Source organism: Diplotaxodon limnothrissa, linkage group LG7, assembly GCF_057381915.1.
Source record: "Diplotaxodon limnothrissa isolate DT_005_m linkage group LG7, D_limnothrissa_male_GT1.1, whole genome shotgun sequence".
NCBI classification, from domain to species: Eukaryota; Metazoa; Chordata; class Actinopteri; order Cichliformes; family Cichlidae; genus Diplotaxodon; species Diplotaxodon limnothrissa.
The window spans coordinates 15,370,591-15,385,946 of record NC_140602.1 but is presented as its reverse complement, the minus strand read 5'-3'; the positions used below and the strand labels follow the sequence as shown (position 1 = coordinate 15,385,946).

Below are 15,356 nucleotides of genomic sequence, written 5' to 3'. Positions count from 1 at the left end.
CTGTGTGTTTAATAAAAGTCTGCAACAGAAGCTTGTAGCGTATTATGCGAGCGAAGAACAGTGGATAGAAGTTCGTTTCAAAACTGAACATCCAAGCCACAGGTATTTCTAAGTGATCCAAGTTTTCAACCACGCTTTGGGGCTTCCAGCAGCAAATGAAAACCAGACTGCGAGGGTCAGAGCGGAAGAGCAGATTTGTGGATCCTGCATGCGAGCGTACACGTTATGTTAGGGCGTGCGCTGCTGACGTCAGCCGAGATCCGAGTAGGTACACTGCGGCGTGACTCATGTCCAAAACAAATCCTAAACGGAGAGTTCAGAGAGTCTGCTGCAGATCAGGACAACAGGATGAGGAGAGAGAATATTTCTTGCACTTCAAAGAAAAACAAAAAAAAGCACGTGCTGCACAACACAGGCACACGTGATGTTCGGTGACACAAACTGTGGTACGCGGCCATGTTGTTACACTGTAGGCACAGTCAAATTGCACAGAGTTCACATTTCCTCAACTCGAGACAGTCAAGCTCAGCGGTAGCACAGAGATTAACACACAGCTCACACTGAGTACAGACACATGTGAACCAGGCCTCGAGACAGGAAGTTTGTCTATCGAAAAGGTACAAAGCAGGATTACCATGCACTTCTTGTGATGTCTGAGGGAATACAGATCGTCAACTTTTCTTTATTATCAGGTGTGTTTCCAGAATCACTAAAAACTGCTGTAATCAAACCTATACTGAAAAAGGACAATCTTGACAAGACACAAATGAACAACTACAGGCCGATCTCAAATCTCCCGTTTTTAAGTAAGATCATTGAAAAAGCAGTTTCTCAACAGCTCAGTTACTTCTTAAAACAGAATAATTGCTACGATGCCTTCCAGTCAGGTTTTAGACAGAACCACAGCACTGAAACCGCTCTGACCAAAGTGTTTAATGACATATGTCTGAATACAGACAGTGGAAAAATGTCAGTCCTAGTTTTACTGGATCTCAGTGCAGCATTTGATACAGTTGACCACAACATATTACTCAAACGACTGGAGAACTGGACAGGTCTTTCAGGAACTGTACTAAACTGGTTCAAAACATACGTAGAAAACAGGAAATACTTTGTATCAATAGGTAACTTCACATCTGAGCAGACAAGTATCACATGTGGAGTTCCCCAAGGTTCCATCTTGGGACCCCTTCTGTTTAACATCTACATGCTCCCACTGGCACAGATTATAAACAACAACAAAATAAACTATCACAGCTATGCAGATGACACACAAATATATATCACAATGTCACCAGGAGACCGAGGCCCTGTACAGGCTCTTGGTAAATGCATTGAGGAAATCAATGACTGGTTGTGCCACAATTTTCTCCAGCTAAACAAAAACAAAACTGAGGTAATAGTCTTTGGCGCCAAAGAAAAACGATTACAGGTCACCAGAGAACTTCAATCTATACATCTAAAAACCACAAACCAGGCGAGAAATTTGGGTGTAGTGATGGATGCAGACCTAAACTTAGAAAAACACATTAAGACAATAACAAAGTCAGCTTACTATCACCTCAAGAATATATCAAGGATAAAAGATCTGATGTCTCAACAGGACCTGGAAAAACTAGTCCATGCATTCATCTTTAGTAGGCTTGATTACTGTAACAGCATCTTTACAGGTCTACCTAAAAAATCAGTCAGACAACTACAGCTCATTCAGAACTCTGCTGCTCGAGTCCTCACTAAGACCAAAAAAGTGGACCACATCAGTCCAGCTCTGAGGTCCTTACACTGGCTGCCTGTCCGTCAGAGGATAGACTTTAAAGTTCTGATGCTGGCCTATAAAGCTCTGAATGGTTTAGGACCAAAATACATCAATGACCTCCTGACCCAGTATGAACCATCCAGATCCCTCAGGTCATCTGGATCCGGTCTTTTATCAGTTCCCAGAGTCAGAACCAGACACGGAGAAGCTGCATTCAGCTTTTATGCTCCTTATATCTGGAACAAACTCCCAGAAAGCCTCAGATCAGCTGAAACACTCAGTTTATTTAAATCCAGGTTGAAGACTCACCTGTTCTCAGCTGCATTTGAATAAAGCACCAAATCCACACTTTAAGCTTAAATTTCAAAACTTACATTTAACTACTGATTTTATCTACTGTTCTGATTTTATCTGTTTTGATTTTATATACTGTTTTGTTTGTTTGTTTGTTTGTTTGTTAATTAGTTAGTTAGTTTATTTGCTTGTTTTAATCAATTTTAAATCATGCTTTTTATTTGTTCTTGTTTCTAATGTCTCTGTAAAGCACTTTGAATCACCTTGTTGTTGAATTGTGCTATACAAATAAACTTGCCTTGCCTTGCCTTGCCTTACTTTGTCAGATGTACTAAATGGATGCTAACATCCTTTACAAGGAGTGCTTTTCAGTTTTGTTTTGTTTGTTTTTTTTCCTTTGCAAATATTAATCAGCATGCTTCAACAGCAAATATACATTTAGGAAGCAAGAACAGAGTCATTCTTATTTGGTAGCCACATCACCAGAATCACTTTGCAACAATAAAAATGCCACTGTAGTTCTGTCACACAGAAGTGGCTCTGCTGATGTTCACGAAGGGTTGGGGCGGTGGCGGGGGAGGGGATACACGGCCATGCTGCGAGCTGCACTGGACTGCAGAGTCAAAGCAAAGTGGTAGCTGCCACACGGAGAGAGAGAGAGTGCAGGATGGGACAGTGAACAGTGCTGATCTGCAGCCCTTGATCTGCATAGTAAACATTACAATTGCAAAGTTGTTTTTTTTTTTTTCCCCAGCTAAGCCACAATGCAGCACAGACCCAAGGGCACCCTGTTGGGTGAAGCCAGGTAAGGGATGAGGGCGGAGGCAGAAAGGGTCAGAGCCAGAAACCGGGAGGTGGAACAGATGGCAAGGGAGTGGCCAGTGCCAGATCTGGAGAGGATCTCGAGAGGGTGTCTTTGGTGTACAGAATCAGCCATCAGTGAAGCTAGACTCTAAAAGCTAACACATAAATAAGCAGGCAGGGGAGGTGGAGCTTGTGAGCTGAGGATCGCGTAGCGGAGACAGGGTGAGGGGATTTAAGCTAAGGCCACTCGTGGTGATAACGCTTCCCATTCTTCTTCCTCTCCTTCTGCAGATGCTCGAGTTCTGCTTCATACATCATCTCTTGCATCAGGTACTTTTCCCTCCTCATGCGATCGCAGAGATCCTTCGGCATGTCTGGAATGAGGTACGCTATGAAGGACTTGATCCCAAACACCAGGTGCTGAGGGAAGATTAAATTATTCATAAGTCAACATCCAGAGAAATCACGTGCTTTAGATGCCAATTTTGTTTTGGTATTAGTGGCGCATGCAAGAGTAAAAGTAAACCCAAGGAACTTCATATGCCCTTCTATCTTTTATATGTAGTGTAGTGTAGAATGTGCAAGGCAGTGTTGTCAAGGGAATATCTTGCATGGCAACCATGTAATTTGTGATGGTTTTTATTTTTTTTTTTTTCGAATGGTAGAATTTTCTCAGCCTTCTCCAGGACCTTGATTTAATTAACCCATGAAAATCACTTAAATTGCTGCTGTGAGGTTTCGGTTTCAGTCTCAGCACATAAAATAATTAAAATAAAACATTTGCAAAGCTACAAAAATATTGAGGCTGACTCAAAGTGGCACAGCGTAAGAGGATTTAGCTTCAGCTGCTTGTCCTGCTTGTAAACATACAGAAGAGAAATGGCCAATGGTTACAAACCTCAAAGACGATGATGAATGCCAGCCTGGCAGCCAAGACATGCCAGAACTGCAGAGTGAATTCGTATGGCACTGTGTTCCAGGGCGGCGCTCGGTAGTCTCTATACCTGCAGTATCCCGAGTGGTTTCTGTTATTCAGCTCACCCATGTCAAACACGGACAGGCTGCTGTTCACGTAGCCTTGCAAACACCTGCGAAAGCAGACGGCCATCACGTAAAACGCATAGGCTACATACAGGGCACTTAAAGGTTACACGCTGTTTTTAAGGCTTACTCATTGCCATGGTGGTGCCTCTTGTTCACACATGGGCCATATTTGAAGGCGTAAACAAAGCGGGGGATATAGTCTGAGGTTATGGCAATGACGAAGGCGTTAGTGATGACTGCCAGCACACCAATACCTTCGAGAATCCCGTGCCAGATCCCTGACAGACAAAACAAAGAAGAAAGAAAAACAGCTGGTATGTTGGTTTAAACCTGGGTGCCTTTATCTGCAATGGCTGACATGACCAGCATACCGTATTTTCCTCCCCTTTGTGAGTGTGGACGCTTCATCTCTTTGCTCTTGAATGCTTTGCTTCTTATATTGATTTTTATTGATTTTTATGCTGATTTTTTCCCTTTTTTCCGTGTGAGCTTACCTGCGATAACTTCTGGACACTTGTAGATCATTAGGACTAGAGTGTTCTTAACAGAAACAGCAACATTTTATGGTTACCTTGTCCTCAGCGCTCCGTGTGTCTGTGGCCTAGACACAGCTGAAGCCTGATTACAGCGTCTGGGCACCGAGCAGCCTCAATAGCCTGGAAAGGTGCTAACCGCTAGGCTAACTAGCAACAAGATGCCTTCCCTCTCCACAGATGACTACCACAGCCTCCTGCAGAAGATTGCAGTACTGGAGACAAAAATTCATCGCTTAGAAGTAAACGTGGAGGTAAATGGACTGTGTGGAAATGAAACAACCTTGCCTTTGATTCAAAACAATGGCGATGAGCAAGCTAGTACACAGCTAAGGAGCACAGATAACATGACCAAGAAAGTAGACTCTGTGCATTATTATAAATCCTCAAGTGATAATCCCCCCTTAGACTGTCTTGGTGCAAAACCAAGACATAAATCATGTCTCCTGGAAGGGGGAGGACGTATCACAGGCAGGGCACAGCGAGCTGAAATCTCTGAAACCGACTGGCCTTCACTTCCTACGAGACAGAGAAGCTCTTCTACCCCTATATACGGGAGGAAACAGGATTGGACAACCGTGAATAGGAAGGTTAACAACAAACCTCCAAAACAACTGAATGTGAAACTGCAGAACAGATTTGCTCCACTATCAAAGGACCCTGGATCTATATCGGACAACCATCCATCTAAAAGCAGCGAAATAAGGTCTGAAAATCTGTTGAAAAGTGAAAGGCCACAGGGAAAGCTAAAGGCTAGGCCTGAAACTCTGATTGTGGGTGACTCTGCCGTAAAGGATGTACAAAGGATGTGTGGTAAGAACACTAAAGTCCTCTGCTTTCCTAACGATATGGTCAACAACCTGAAGGAGAGAATTCTTCAAATTGCAGATGAATATCCAACTGTGACAAACATTGTTCTGCATACAGGGTCAAACGATGTGTCCAAACAACAGTCGGAGGTTCTGAAACGGGACTTTACTGGATTATTAAATACTGTAAACTCTCTGAATGCAGCTGTATTCATCAGTGGACCTGTACCGCCGGTCAGAGGAGGAGACGAGAGATTCAGCAGGTTGTTTACACTGAATAAATGGCTTATATCAGCATGTGCTGACCACTCAGTGCACTTTATCGACAACTTTAATATTTTTTGGGAACGCAGGCATCTGTTCAAAGCAAATGGATTTAATTTTAACAAGTCAGGGGTGAAACTGTTCACCTCCAACTTGTTTTATTCCATACGTCATCCATCCGTGCTTGGTGCCAAGGCTGAGATAAACGAGGAGTTATCTCATAAAGAGGAACAAACAGTACTCCAAGAACAGACAAAGCCCAGCAGAAACCTTGAGGAGGAGCTCCATTTGCCCCCACCCGGGAAGAGCCTCAGAAAGGAGAGACATCCATGGCATCTGAGGAAGAGCCTCAGAAAGGAGCGACATCTAAGGCAAGAAGAGGGGTCCCTATTTGCCTCCAACTCTCTCAACAACACCAACGACCAGGACAAGGGACCACGACCTTCCCCAGTCCCCCAAACCCCTGACAGGCCATCACCCTCCTCCCCCTCCCTTTCTCCCTCCTCCCCACACCTGAAATTCACTGAGGAGATGATGGAGCGGGTCAATGCTGGGCTCAGATCTACCCCCCGTCCCAATCCCTTTTTATCCCCCATAAACCCCCCACCAGAGCGGCCAAAGGTTCGCCATCGAGCCCCACCCTCAACAGAGCAATCGAAGTCACATTGCCCAGCCTCGCCCCCCTTAGTTCCTCTTCATGCCCTGTCTCCGCAGTCTGATGCGTGATGTGTGAAGGGTCCGGGCTGTGAGGATTATGGCAGTGATGACTTTTCCCAGGAGAAGCTGGGACCCTGTTTACTAGAAGGTTTTAAAATTTCTGTACTTTTAGGTGACAGGAGACATGTGGCCTGGTCAAAACACAGAGAGCTGCACTCTAAAAGATCTTTAAATATAGTAAACATACCTTGTGTGCCACAGACTGCTCCCAAACATGAGGGGACAAGTAATACCTCTAAAACACTTAAGTTGGCTTTATTAAACATTAGATCTCTAGCTGGGAAAACATTTTTAATTAATGATTTAATCACTGAGCACAGCCTTGATTTTATGTTTTTAACTGAAACTTGGTTGGACCAAAGTAACAGTGGAGCTGTTCTCATCGAGACGACCCCTCCTAACTACAGTTTTATCAGTGAGGTCAGGGCGAGCAGGAGAGGAGGAGGGGTTGCTGTCTTATTTAATGAATCATTTCAATGTAAGCAGCTATCTCCTGGAAGTTTTCAGTCTTTTGAATATATGGCTTTACAGCTGAAGGCCCCATCCAAAGTTGTGTTTCTTAATGTTTACAGGCCTCCCAAATACTGCACAGACTTTTTTAATGACCTCAGTGAACTGCTGTCTGTGATCTGTGTTGATTTTGACTGTGTAATTATTGCTGGGGATTTTAACATTCATGTGGACAACCCTCAGGACAAAGGGACTAAAGACCTGAGTAACACTCTGGGCAACTTTGGGCTGACTCAGCATGTAACAGAGGCCACACATAATAGAGGACACACTCTTGACCTACTGATCTCCAAAGGCCTGAGCATTTCAAAGGTTACTGTGTCTGATGTGGGCCTGTCTGATCATTACTGTGTTTTCTTTGAAAGTAAAATCTCAGCCCACACAAATATATCAACAACAGTGATCACAAAACGGTGTATAACTGAACACAGTAGTGCAATTTTTAACCAGGTCTTCCCATTAACACCTGACCTGTCCAAAGGTTCAGTCAATGAGCTCGTCAATAGCTTCAATGCTAACATGTTAAATGTAATGGACACTATTGCTCCCATTAAGGTGAAGGTTATCTCTGGAAGGAAAAAGTCTCCATGGAGAAACTCCACACTGGTGAAAAAAGAAAAAAGAGAGTGTAGGAAAGCTGAGCGCAGATGGAGAAAAACAAACCTCCAGGTTCATTATGACATTTATAAAGAGAAACTTCACAATTATAATTTACAACTGAGGAATGCAAGGAGGTCCTACTTCTCTGACATCATCACTAAAAACAGCCATAATGCTCGGGTCTTATTTTCTACAGTTGACAGGCTAACAAACCCCCCTGTGTCAGTGGCAGCTGAACTTCATTCGACCATGGCCTGCAATGACTTTGCCAAATTCTTCACTGAAAAAATCCAAAAAATTAGACAAGCAATTGGTACATCAACAGCAGATCCAGGATATGTACTGTGTCCACCAAAAAACTGTTTAAACACCATGAAACAGTTTCAACCTATTAACAGCAAAGACCTGGAGGACATCTTAGGTAAACTGAACTCCTCCTCCTGCTGTTTAGATGTCCTGCCAACAAGTTTTTTCAAAAAGGTCTCAAAGACTTTAGAGTCAGACCTGTTACAGATCGTCAACTTTTCTTTATTATCAGGTGTGTTTCCAGAATCACTAAAAACTGCTGTAATCAAACCTATACTGAAAAAGGACAATCTTGACAAGACACAAATGAACAACTACAGGCCGATCTCAAATCTCCCGTTTTTAAGTAAGATCATTGAAAAAGCAGTTTCTCAACAGCTCAGTTACTTCTTAAAACAGAATAATTGCTACGATGCCTTCCAGTCAGGTTTTAGACAGAACCACAGCACTGAAACCGCTCTGACCAAAGTGTTTAATGACATATGTCTGAATACAGACAGTGGAAAAATGTCAGTCCTAGTTTTACTGGATCTCAGTGCAGCATTTGATACAGTTGACCACAACATATTACTCAAACGACTGGAGAACTGGACAGGTCTTTCAGGAACTGTACTAAACTGGTTCAAAACATACGTAGAAAACAGGAAATACTTTGTATCAATAGGTAACTTCACATCTGAGCAGACAAGTATCACATGTGGAGTTCCCCAAGGTTCCATCTTGGGACCCCTTCTGTTTAACATCTACATGCTCCCACTGGCACAGATTATAAACAACAACAAAATAAACTATCACAGCTATGCAGATGACACACAAATATGTATCACAATGTCACCAGGAGACCGAGGCCCTGTACAGGCTCTTGGTAAATGCATTGAGGAAATCAATGACTGGTTGTGCCACAATTTTCTCCAGCTAAACAAAAACAAAACTGAGGTAATAGTCTTTGGCGCCAAAGAAAAACGATTACAGGTCACCAGAGAACTTCAATCTATACATCTAAAAACCACAAACCAGGCGAGAAATTTGGGTGTAGTGATGGATGCAGACCTAAACTTAGAAAAACACATTAAGACAATAACAAAGTCAGCTTACTATCACCTCAAGAATATATCAAGGATAAAAGATCTGATGTCTCAACAGGACCTGGAAAAACTAGTCCATGCATTCATCTTTAGTAGGCTTGATTACTGTAACAGCATCTTTACAGGTCTACCTAAAAAAATCAGTCAGACAACTACAGCTCATTCAGAACTCTGCTGCTCGAGTCCTCACTAAGACCAAAAAAGTGGACCACATCAGTCCAGCTCTGAGGTCCTTACACTGGCTGCCTGTCCGTCATAGGATAGACTTTAAAGTTCTGATGCTGGCCTATAAAGCTCTGAATGGTTTAGGACCAAAATACATCAATGACCTCCTGACCCAGTATGAACCATCCAGATCCCTCAGGTCATCTGGATCCGGTCTTTTATCAGTTCCCAGAGTCAGAACCAGACACCGAGAAGCTGCATTCAGCTTTTATGCTCCTTATATCTGGAACAAACTCCCAGAAAGCCTCAGATCAGCTGAAACACTCAGTTTATTTAAATCCAGGTTGAAGACTCACCTGTTCTCAGCTGCATTTGAATAAAGCACCAAATCCACACTTTAAGCTTAAATTTCAAAACTTACATTTAACTACTGATTTTATCTACTGTTCTGATTTTATCTGTTTTGATTTTATATACTGTTTTGTTTGTTTGTTTGTTTGTTAATTAGTTAGTTAGTTTATTTGCTTGTTTTAATCAATTTTAAATCATGCTTTTTATTTGTTCTTGTTTCTAATGTCTCTGTAAAGCACTTTGAATCACCTTGTTGTTGAATTGTGCTATACAAATAAACTTGCCTTGCCTTGCCTTATAAAACACATACTACATCAAATACTGTAGGCACCGATAAATTGATATGCTGATTAAACATTCATGCAGTGAATATGAGAATGCAGCTGATAGATTTATAATAATAAGGACGAGGCCATCTTATTCAGTTGTTCTTGCTCCCTTTTTAACCAATAAACTAAAGTTTAAATTGCAGTAAATTTATAGGTTGCACAGGTTTTTGTTTAAAGCTTCTCCCGGGGTGAACAATCCTGCTCCTTCTCCACCTACCCATTGTGCGCATAGTAAGCGTCATCTAATTGGCTCGCTTCTGATCAGAGAAACTGAAGGTGTGACAAGACTCCATATTAGTGATAAGGTCACAAATAACAGAAATGAACCTTTTATGGTCACAGTTGTTAGCAGTTCCTGACATGTGTAGCTCAAGCTCTATAAGTAACAATTTTCAAGATGCCATTTTCACTTCACTGCACTCGATTTACTTCTGCCTTAGTTAATAATGTCCCCGAATGCGATTGAACAGCTTCCGGTAATGGAGCATATTGAATTACACAAAATGTTTTGTTTTGTGGCAGTTGAATGAAGACAGAGACAGTAGATAAAAAGGATCTCTCCTCCTTATCTGCCTTAGATCTGTGTGTGGATGATCAGGAAATGTCAGCCTAACTCTTCAAAGGAGCTTAGCTTGCTGTGTGACTGACACATAATGTGTTCATTACAGCGGAGGAATTTCTAAATGTTTCAGGGTGGATTCCTCCTTTAATTACAAGGAAACATGCCACATGAATCACTGGGTCATATGGCAGTTTAAGGATGCAGTTTGTAATCGTATGGGGAGATGGGCTGATGAGAGGGGAGGTGCAGCATATGGAGTTGCAGAAGGACAGGATATGGAAACATATCCATCACTGTAGGAGAGGTCATGTTAAACTAACACAACATTTTACTGCTGGAAGAAAAAACAATAATTAAAAGTGACTCTGATCCAAGAAGATGTCGTGTGAGCCGCACAGACCTATATCAGTGGCTCGAGCAGGCATGGGTCTCCTCCACTGAGTGACAAATTTGTAGGCGTCAAGACGAATCTCAATGATGTTGTTGAGCAGAGCGAGGAGAGGAGCCAGCGGGAAAGCTGCTACAAAGATGGTGGTGAAGCCAAACTGAAGAACTGCAGCGGAAAGAATCATTCAGATGTCAACACTGGCACGAAAAAAAAAAAAATGCTGAGGTTTGAATAATAGCCTGCATTTGCATGGATTATTTCCTTCTCCAGAAAGTCAAAACACAATTCTTAGTAGGAGTGCATTTTTTACCCATTTCGAGATATTCATCCACAAGCCCATGGGCGTTCATCGGCTGCAGATTCCAGTCCTTGTCCCACTGAGGAAGCTGGGCCTTATTCTCTACATTCTGCCCTCCACCACCTCCTTTCTTCATCTTTCTACGAGACCACCAGTTCTGCAGCAGACTGAAAACATAGAGAGTAGCGATAAACCCTGGCAAAGCACTGTGCTCTGCAAGAACTGTTTTACTGAGCCACATGCGAGAGGATTTGATGTGCTTCTTCAGGAGAAAAATCTTTTCACATGCAAATGAGCTGAAAGAGGAAAAGCCATGCAGAAACTACATACGGCCTGTTAATTGCCATCACTTGAATTCACGTCATTAAGCTTCATGTCATTTCTAATAGTTCATAGACAAGAAGGCGTGCGATTATAATGAGGCACTTACGGATAACCGAGCTCCATGAAGTTGTTCCAGATTTGCTTGAAGAACATGATGACTCCCATTTGCAGACACAGATCAATCAAACACCCACTTGGGTGACACTGAGAAAAATAGATTTCAATGAAAAATAATAATAATACAAAAACCGTATCATTCATATTTCGTGCCTAATAATTCAGAGCTAGGAGCAAACTCTGGGACACACTTGATCCGATTCCATTTTTTTAATCATTAAAATTGAAAATCACAGTAATTATGTGGTGAGATTAATGGTTCACATGCAGGCGGATCATTAGAAAGATGAATTACTCGAAATTTCTAAATATATCCCAAAACAGAAGGCACTAATCAGCCCAGTCACTGCTGACATAATCACCTACTTACGTTTGATGGCTAATTGCACTCACCTCCTCCAATCTCCATCGACTAAAGAGTTTATTGTATTTTCCAGGCCTGCCAGCAAACCTGATCAAATTAAGACGGCCAACATTAGCTGTTGATTCAATCAATGTAATAATAATAATAATAATAATAATAATAATAAACTTAGAGTAGAAAAAAAAGACACTTAGAGGTGCTAATTATGTGCAACAATCCGTGACCTAGTTACACTTGTAGGCAGGGCAGCATTTTGTAACTGCTGAAAGATGAAACACCCAAAAAACACGATTTCCCCGGCTGAGGAGGGGAAGGGAAGGAGTCTTGGCTTGGTCATGACTGGGAGTTTGAAAGGAAACATCTTTGCACAATCCCTCATTAAAGTCGGTGTAAACAGTCACTGTAAAGTTTATGGCAGTTTGCCTACCTTCCAAGGAAGAAGGCGATATAAAACGTGGAGCTGTTTAAATTCACAAACTGGAACAGAAACATCTTCAGAGCAAAGCTGTTCTCCCACTCAGACTCCGTCCGTGGGTGCTCTAAAAGGGGAGGGACAGGGGTTTGTTAGGCAGATGGGTGAAGAGAATAAATAATGTTCAACCAGCTGGGAAGCCAAAGATAATGAAGGCATAAATGCATGAAACACTCACCTAAATTAGTCAGCAGATAGGCCACCTTTTCATACACCTGACAAAATGATAGTACACATCAGTGTCAACAGGAAAAGGTTGAGGAGGGTAATGATTATGAGAAACAGAGGAAGGCTGGAATGAAAAAAAAGTCTTAAATAAGTGCTGAGTGAAGTATTTATGGGATAGAAAATGCGAACGTGGGATGTAGGATGATGCTCGTCCGGGCACCCACCACATTGAGAGACATGATGATCATAAAGTTGATGCAGACACCGGTGCCAGAGGTGGCGAACTGCCAGTTCTTCTTCACAAAATACCAGTTAAAGGAAGCAAACTTCTCCATCGCAATAAGGCGGAAAACCACTACAGCAAACACTGCTGTCAGAACAAGGGAAATCTAAGCAGAGGTGATGGAGAGAAGACAAGCACAGCAGAAAGGATGAAGAACCAGTACGATTAACAGGGTGAAAAAAAGTTTTGAATTTATCCTATAAGGAAGAAGTGTGCCATAAATATGAAAAAACTGTAAGTTTAGAAACATTGAACTATTTAGATGATAGATAATCAGAAGCAACTTATATGTAAACAGGAGAAATTAGGCCATGAGAAAGGGCTAATACACCATTTCCTTTGAGTATGGTCTTTGTCCAGCAGGGGGAGATGTTACACCACTGCAAACGCATCACACTGTTCTAATAAAGATGGCACACAAAATAACTGTGAGCTTACACCGAGCCCGATTCCCAAAAAGACAGATTATTCAAAGGTTAAAGGGTTTACCATGAAGAATATTCCGGACACAGACACCATGAGCCGACTAAGCTTGTCTGAGAAAGGCTGGAAAGGCTCGGGCTTGCCGGAGATGGGGTTAACTCTCTCCATCCTGGAGTACTTGGCTTCAAACTGTGGCCTCAGCTCCTCCTGATTAACAACACATATTCCAGCATTGTCTACTGAACTGTAGCTCTCTTACAGCATGAACACCTTAAAACTGTGAGGTAATCATATATTTGAGCATATGTCTAACATACCTCTTCCTCCTCCCAATCAATAAGATCCCAGTCATAAGTCAGTTCTGCCCTTCTTCTTTTCCAGAACTCAAGGAATACAGTGGCTGCAGAAGTGATCATGAATCAATCACGTTATTGATCATTTTTGATGTATACACTATAGCACAGCTAACTGCAAAGAGGAAGAGGCCATGCAGAAGCAAACAGCACATCATAGTCAGATATCCTGGGTGAAACAGGCTGCAGTGATGTGCACGGCCCAAGATGGAGACTGATTACAGTCATCAGTTCACACTCACACTGTGGATGTCAAGTTAAAGGAGACTGGCAACAGCAAATAGACTTTTTCTTGTTCAGTGCACATCCTCAAACTGTGTCTTTGTCGAGCAAGATCCATTTTGGGTTGAGAGACTTCTAAAGTAAAGCTTTTTGTGGGATGACTTCAGACTGGAGGCATTGTTTCCTTTGTGTCAGGCTCTGTTGTGACTTGAGGTAAAAAACAACGTCGGAAATTATGTTCTTTTTCTGTCAAGGCTTTTTATGTTTTCCGCCTTGAAAATGTGACAAATGTGTAACAGAGAAACGGGGGCTTTTATAAACGTGCACACAAAGGAATCATTTACATAAATCCACATGTTGGAAGAATTTGGCTTCAAAGTCAGTAAAAAACTGAAACTTTATCATGTATGATGGAAAACACAATGTAATTCTATACATTAAGATGCACAATTTGCTGGATTAAGACGCAATTGTTGCAGTTTTACCTCTGTTAACATCACAGTGGATTTTAAATAAAATAACTAAGACTGAACTGCAGACTTTCAGTTTTAATTCAAGTAGTTTAACAAAAGTGTTGCACTAACTGTTTAGGAAATTTAAAATATTTTAGACAGATGTCTCCATTTTCAGAGGCTCAAAATTAATTCTACAAACTAATGTAATTTGAAATATAAGGACTGTTTTTATTATTTTGGTGAAAATCCTGTACACTCAACGACTGCATGAAGTCTAGAACCCATGGACATCACGCTGGGTTGAGATGGGTCTCTCTGTCGTCAGTTTTGCATTCAGCAACTGAAAAGCGCCTCGGCTGGGTTGAGATCATGTCACCTATTTCGCCATTGAAGAATATCCTATTTTTATAAGTATTTGGCTGACTCTAGGCAGAGAGTACAGCCCTGCACACTTCACAGTTCATCCTGCTACTTCTACCTGCAGTCAGATCATCATGAAACACCAGTGTCCCAGTTCCAATTGCAGCCATACATGCACATGCCATAGCACTGCCTCTAACATGTTTGACAGATGTGGTATGCTTCAGATCATGAATTGTTTCTCTCCAGCTGTATAATTTTCTGTTCCCATCATTCTGGTACAAATTCATCTTTCAGGTTTCACCTGTCCAAATATTGTTTCCAAACTGTGAAGGCTCTTTTTTAGATGTTTCCAAGTCTTTCGAGTCTAATCTGGCCTTCCTGATCTTGAGTGTAACTAGTGGTTTGCACCTGTTGTAAACACTTATTTCCTTTTATGAAGGCATCTCTTGAGTGCAGATCTTGACAGTGATAGTCTTGCCTCGTTGACAGTATTCTTGGTTGGATGTTGAGAAGTTGTTTTTCTTAACTAAGGACAAAAAAAAGTCTGTCATCACTAGGAATGGGTACCGGTATCGGTTCTGACATAAACGATAGTAAACAGACCGAAAAGCAGCGCACATTTCGGTGCTTTATTTCGGTGCTTTATTTCGGTGCTTTTCTTTCCTGAGCTGTGATACATTTTGGATTCTAGCCAATCATTTTACGTTTCCAATGATAGTAGGCGGGCCCAGGTACGTACGTTCTTTTAGAGCAGAGCTACAGAGTAAAAATGCCCAAGGCGAAGCGGTCAAAAGTCTGGCTGTACTTCACAGCAAAAGATGCAAACTCAGCAGCCTGCAACAAGTGCTTTAAGGTGATACTGTGCAAAGGAGGTAACTCCTCGAATCTGACGACGAACCTGGCGACCTATAGCCTTTTGTTAAAAGCCGAGAAATGCGCCGTATTTGATAGCTTGCTGCGAGACCTCACACCGTGCACATCTACTGCGGGTGTGGTG

General features: G+C 42.0%; 1 protein-coding gene across 1 annotated transcript in view; it reads right to left on the bottom strand.

Moving 5' to 3' along the window:
• Positions 1-3,091: 3,091 nt before the first annotated feature.
• The window catches only part of ano3 (anoctamin 3), a 47,346-nt gene continuing 35,081 nt past the window's right edge, over positions 3,092-15,356 (bottom strand). The window contains exons 14-25 of the mRNA XM_085359285.1: positions 13,284-13,366; positions 13,033-13,173; positions 12,485-12,649; positions 12,271-12,307; positions 12,048-12,159; positions 11,650-11,707; positions 11,246-11,343; positions 10,828-10,982; positions 10,530-10,682; positions 4,026-4,176; positions 3,753-3,942; positions 3,092-3,274 (exon numbers count right to left, since the gene is read on the bottom strand). Coding sequence (XP_085215411.1) covers positions 3,092-3,274; positions 3,753-3,942; positions 4,026-4,176; positions 10,530-10,682; positions 10,828-10,982; positions 11,246-11,343; positions 11,650-11,707; positions 12,048-12,159; positions 12,271-12,307; positions 12,485-12,649; positions 13,033-13,173; positions 13,284-13,366 — 1,526 coding nt within the window. The remainder of the gene's footprint in view (positions 3,275-3,752; positions 3,943-4,025; positions 4,177-10,529; positions 10,683-10,827; positions 10,983-11,245; positions 11,344-11,649; positions 11,708-12,047; positions 12,160-12,270; positions 12,308-12,484; positions 12,650-13,032; positions 13,174-13,283; positions 13,367-15,356) is intronic.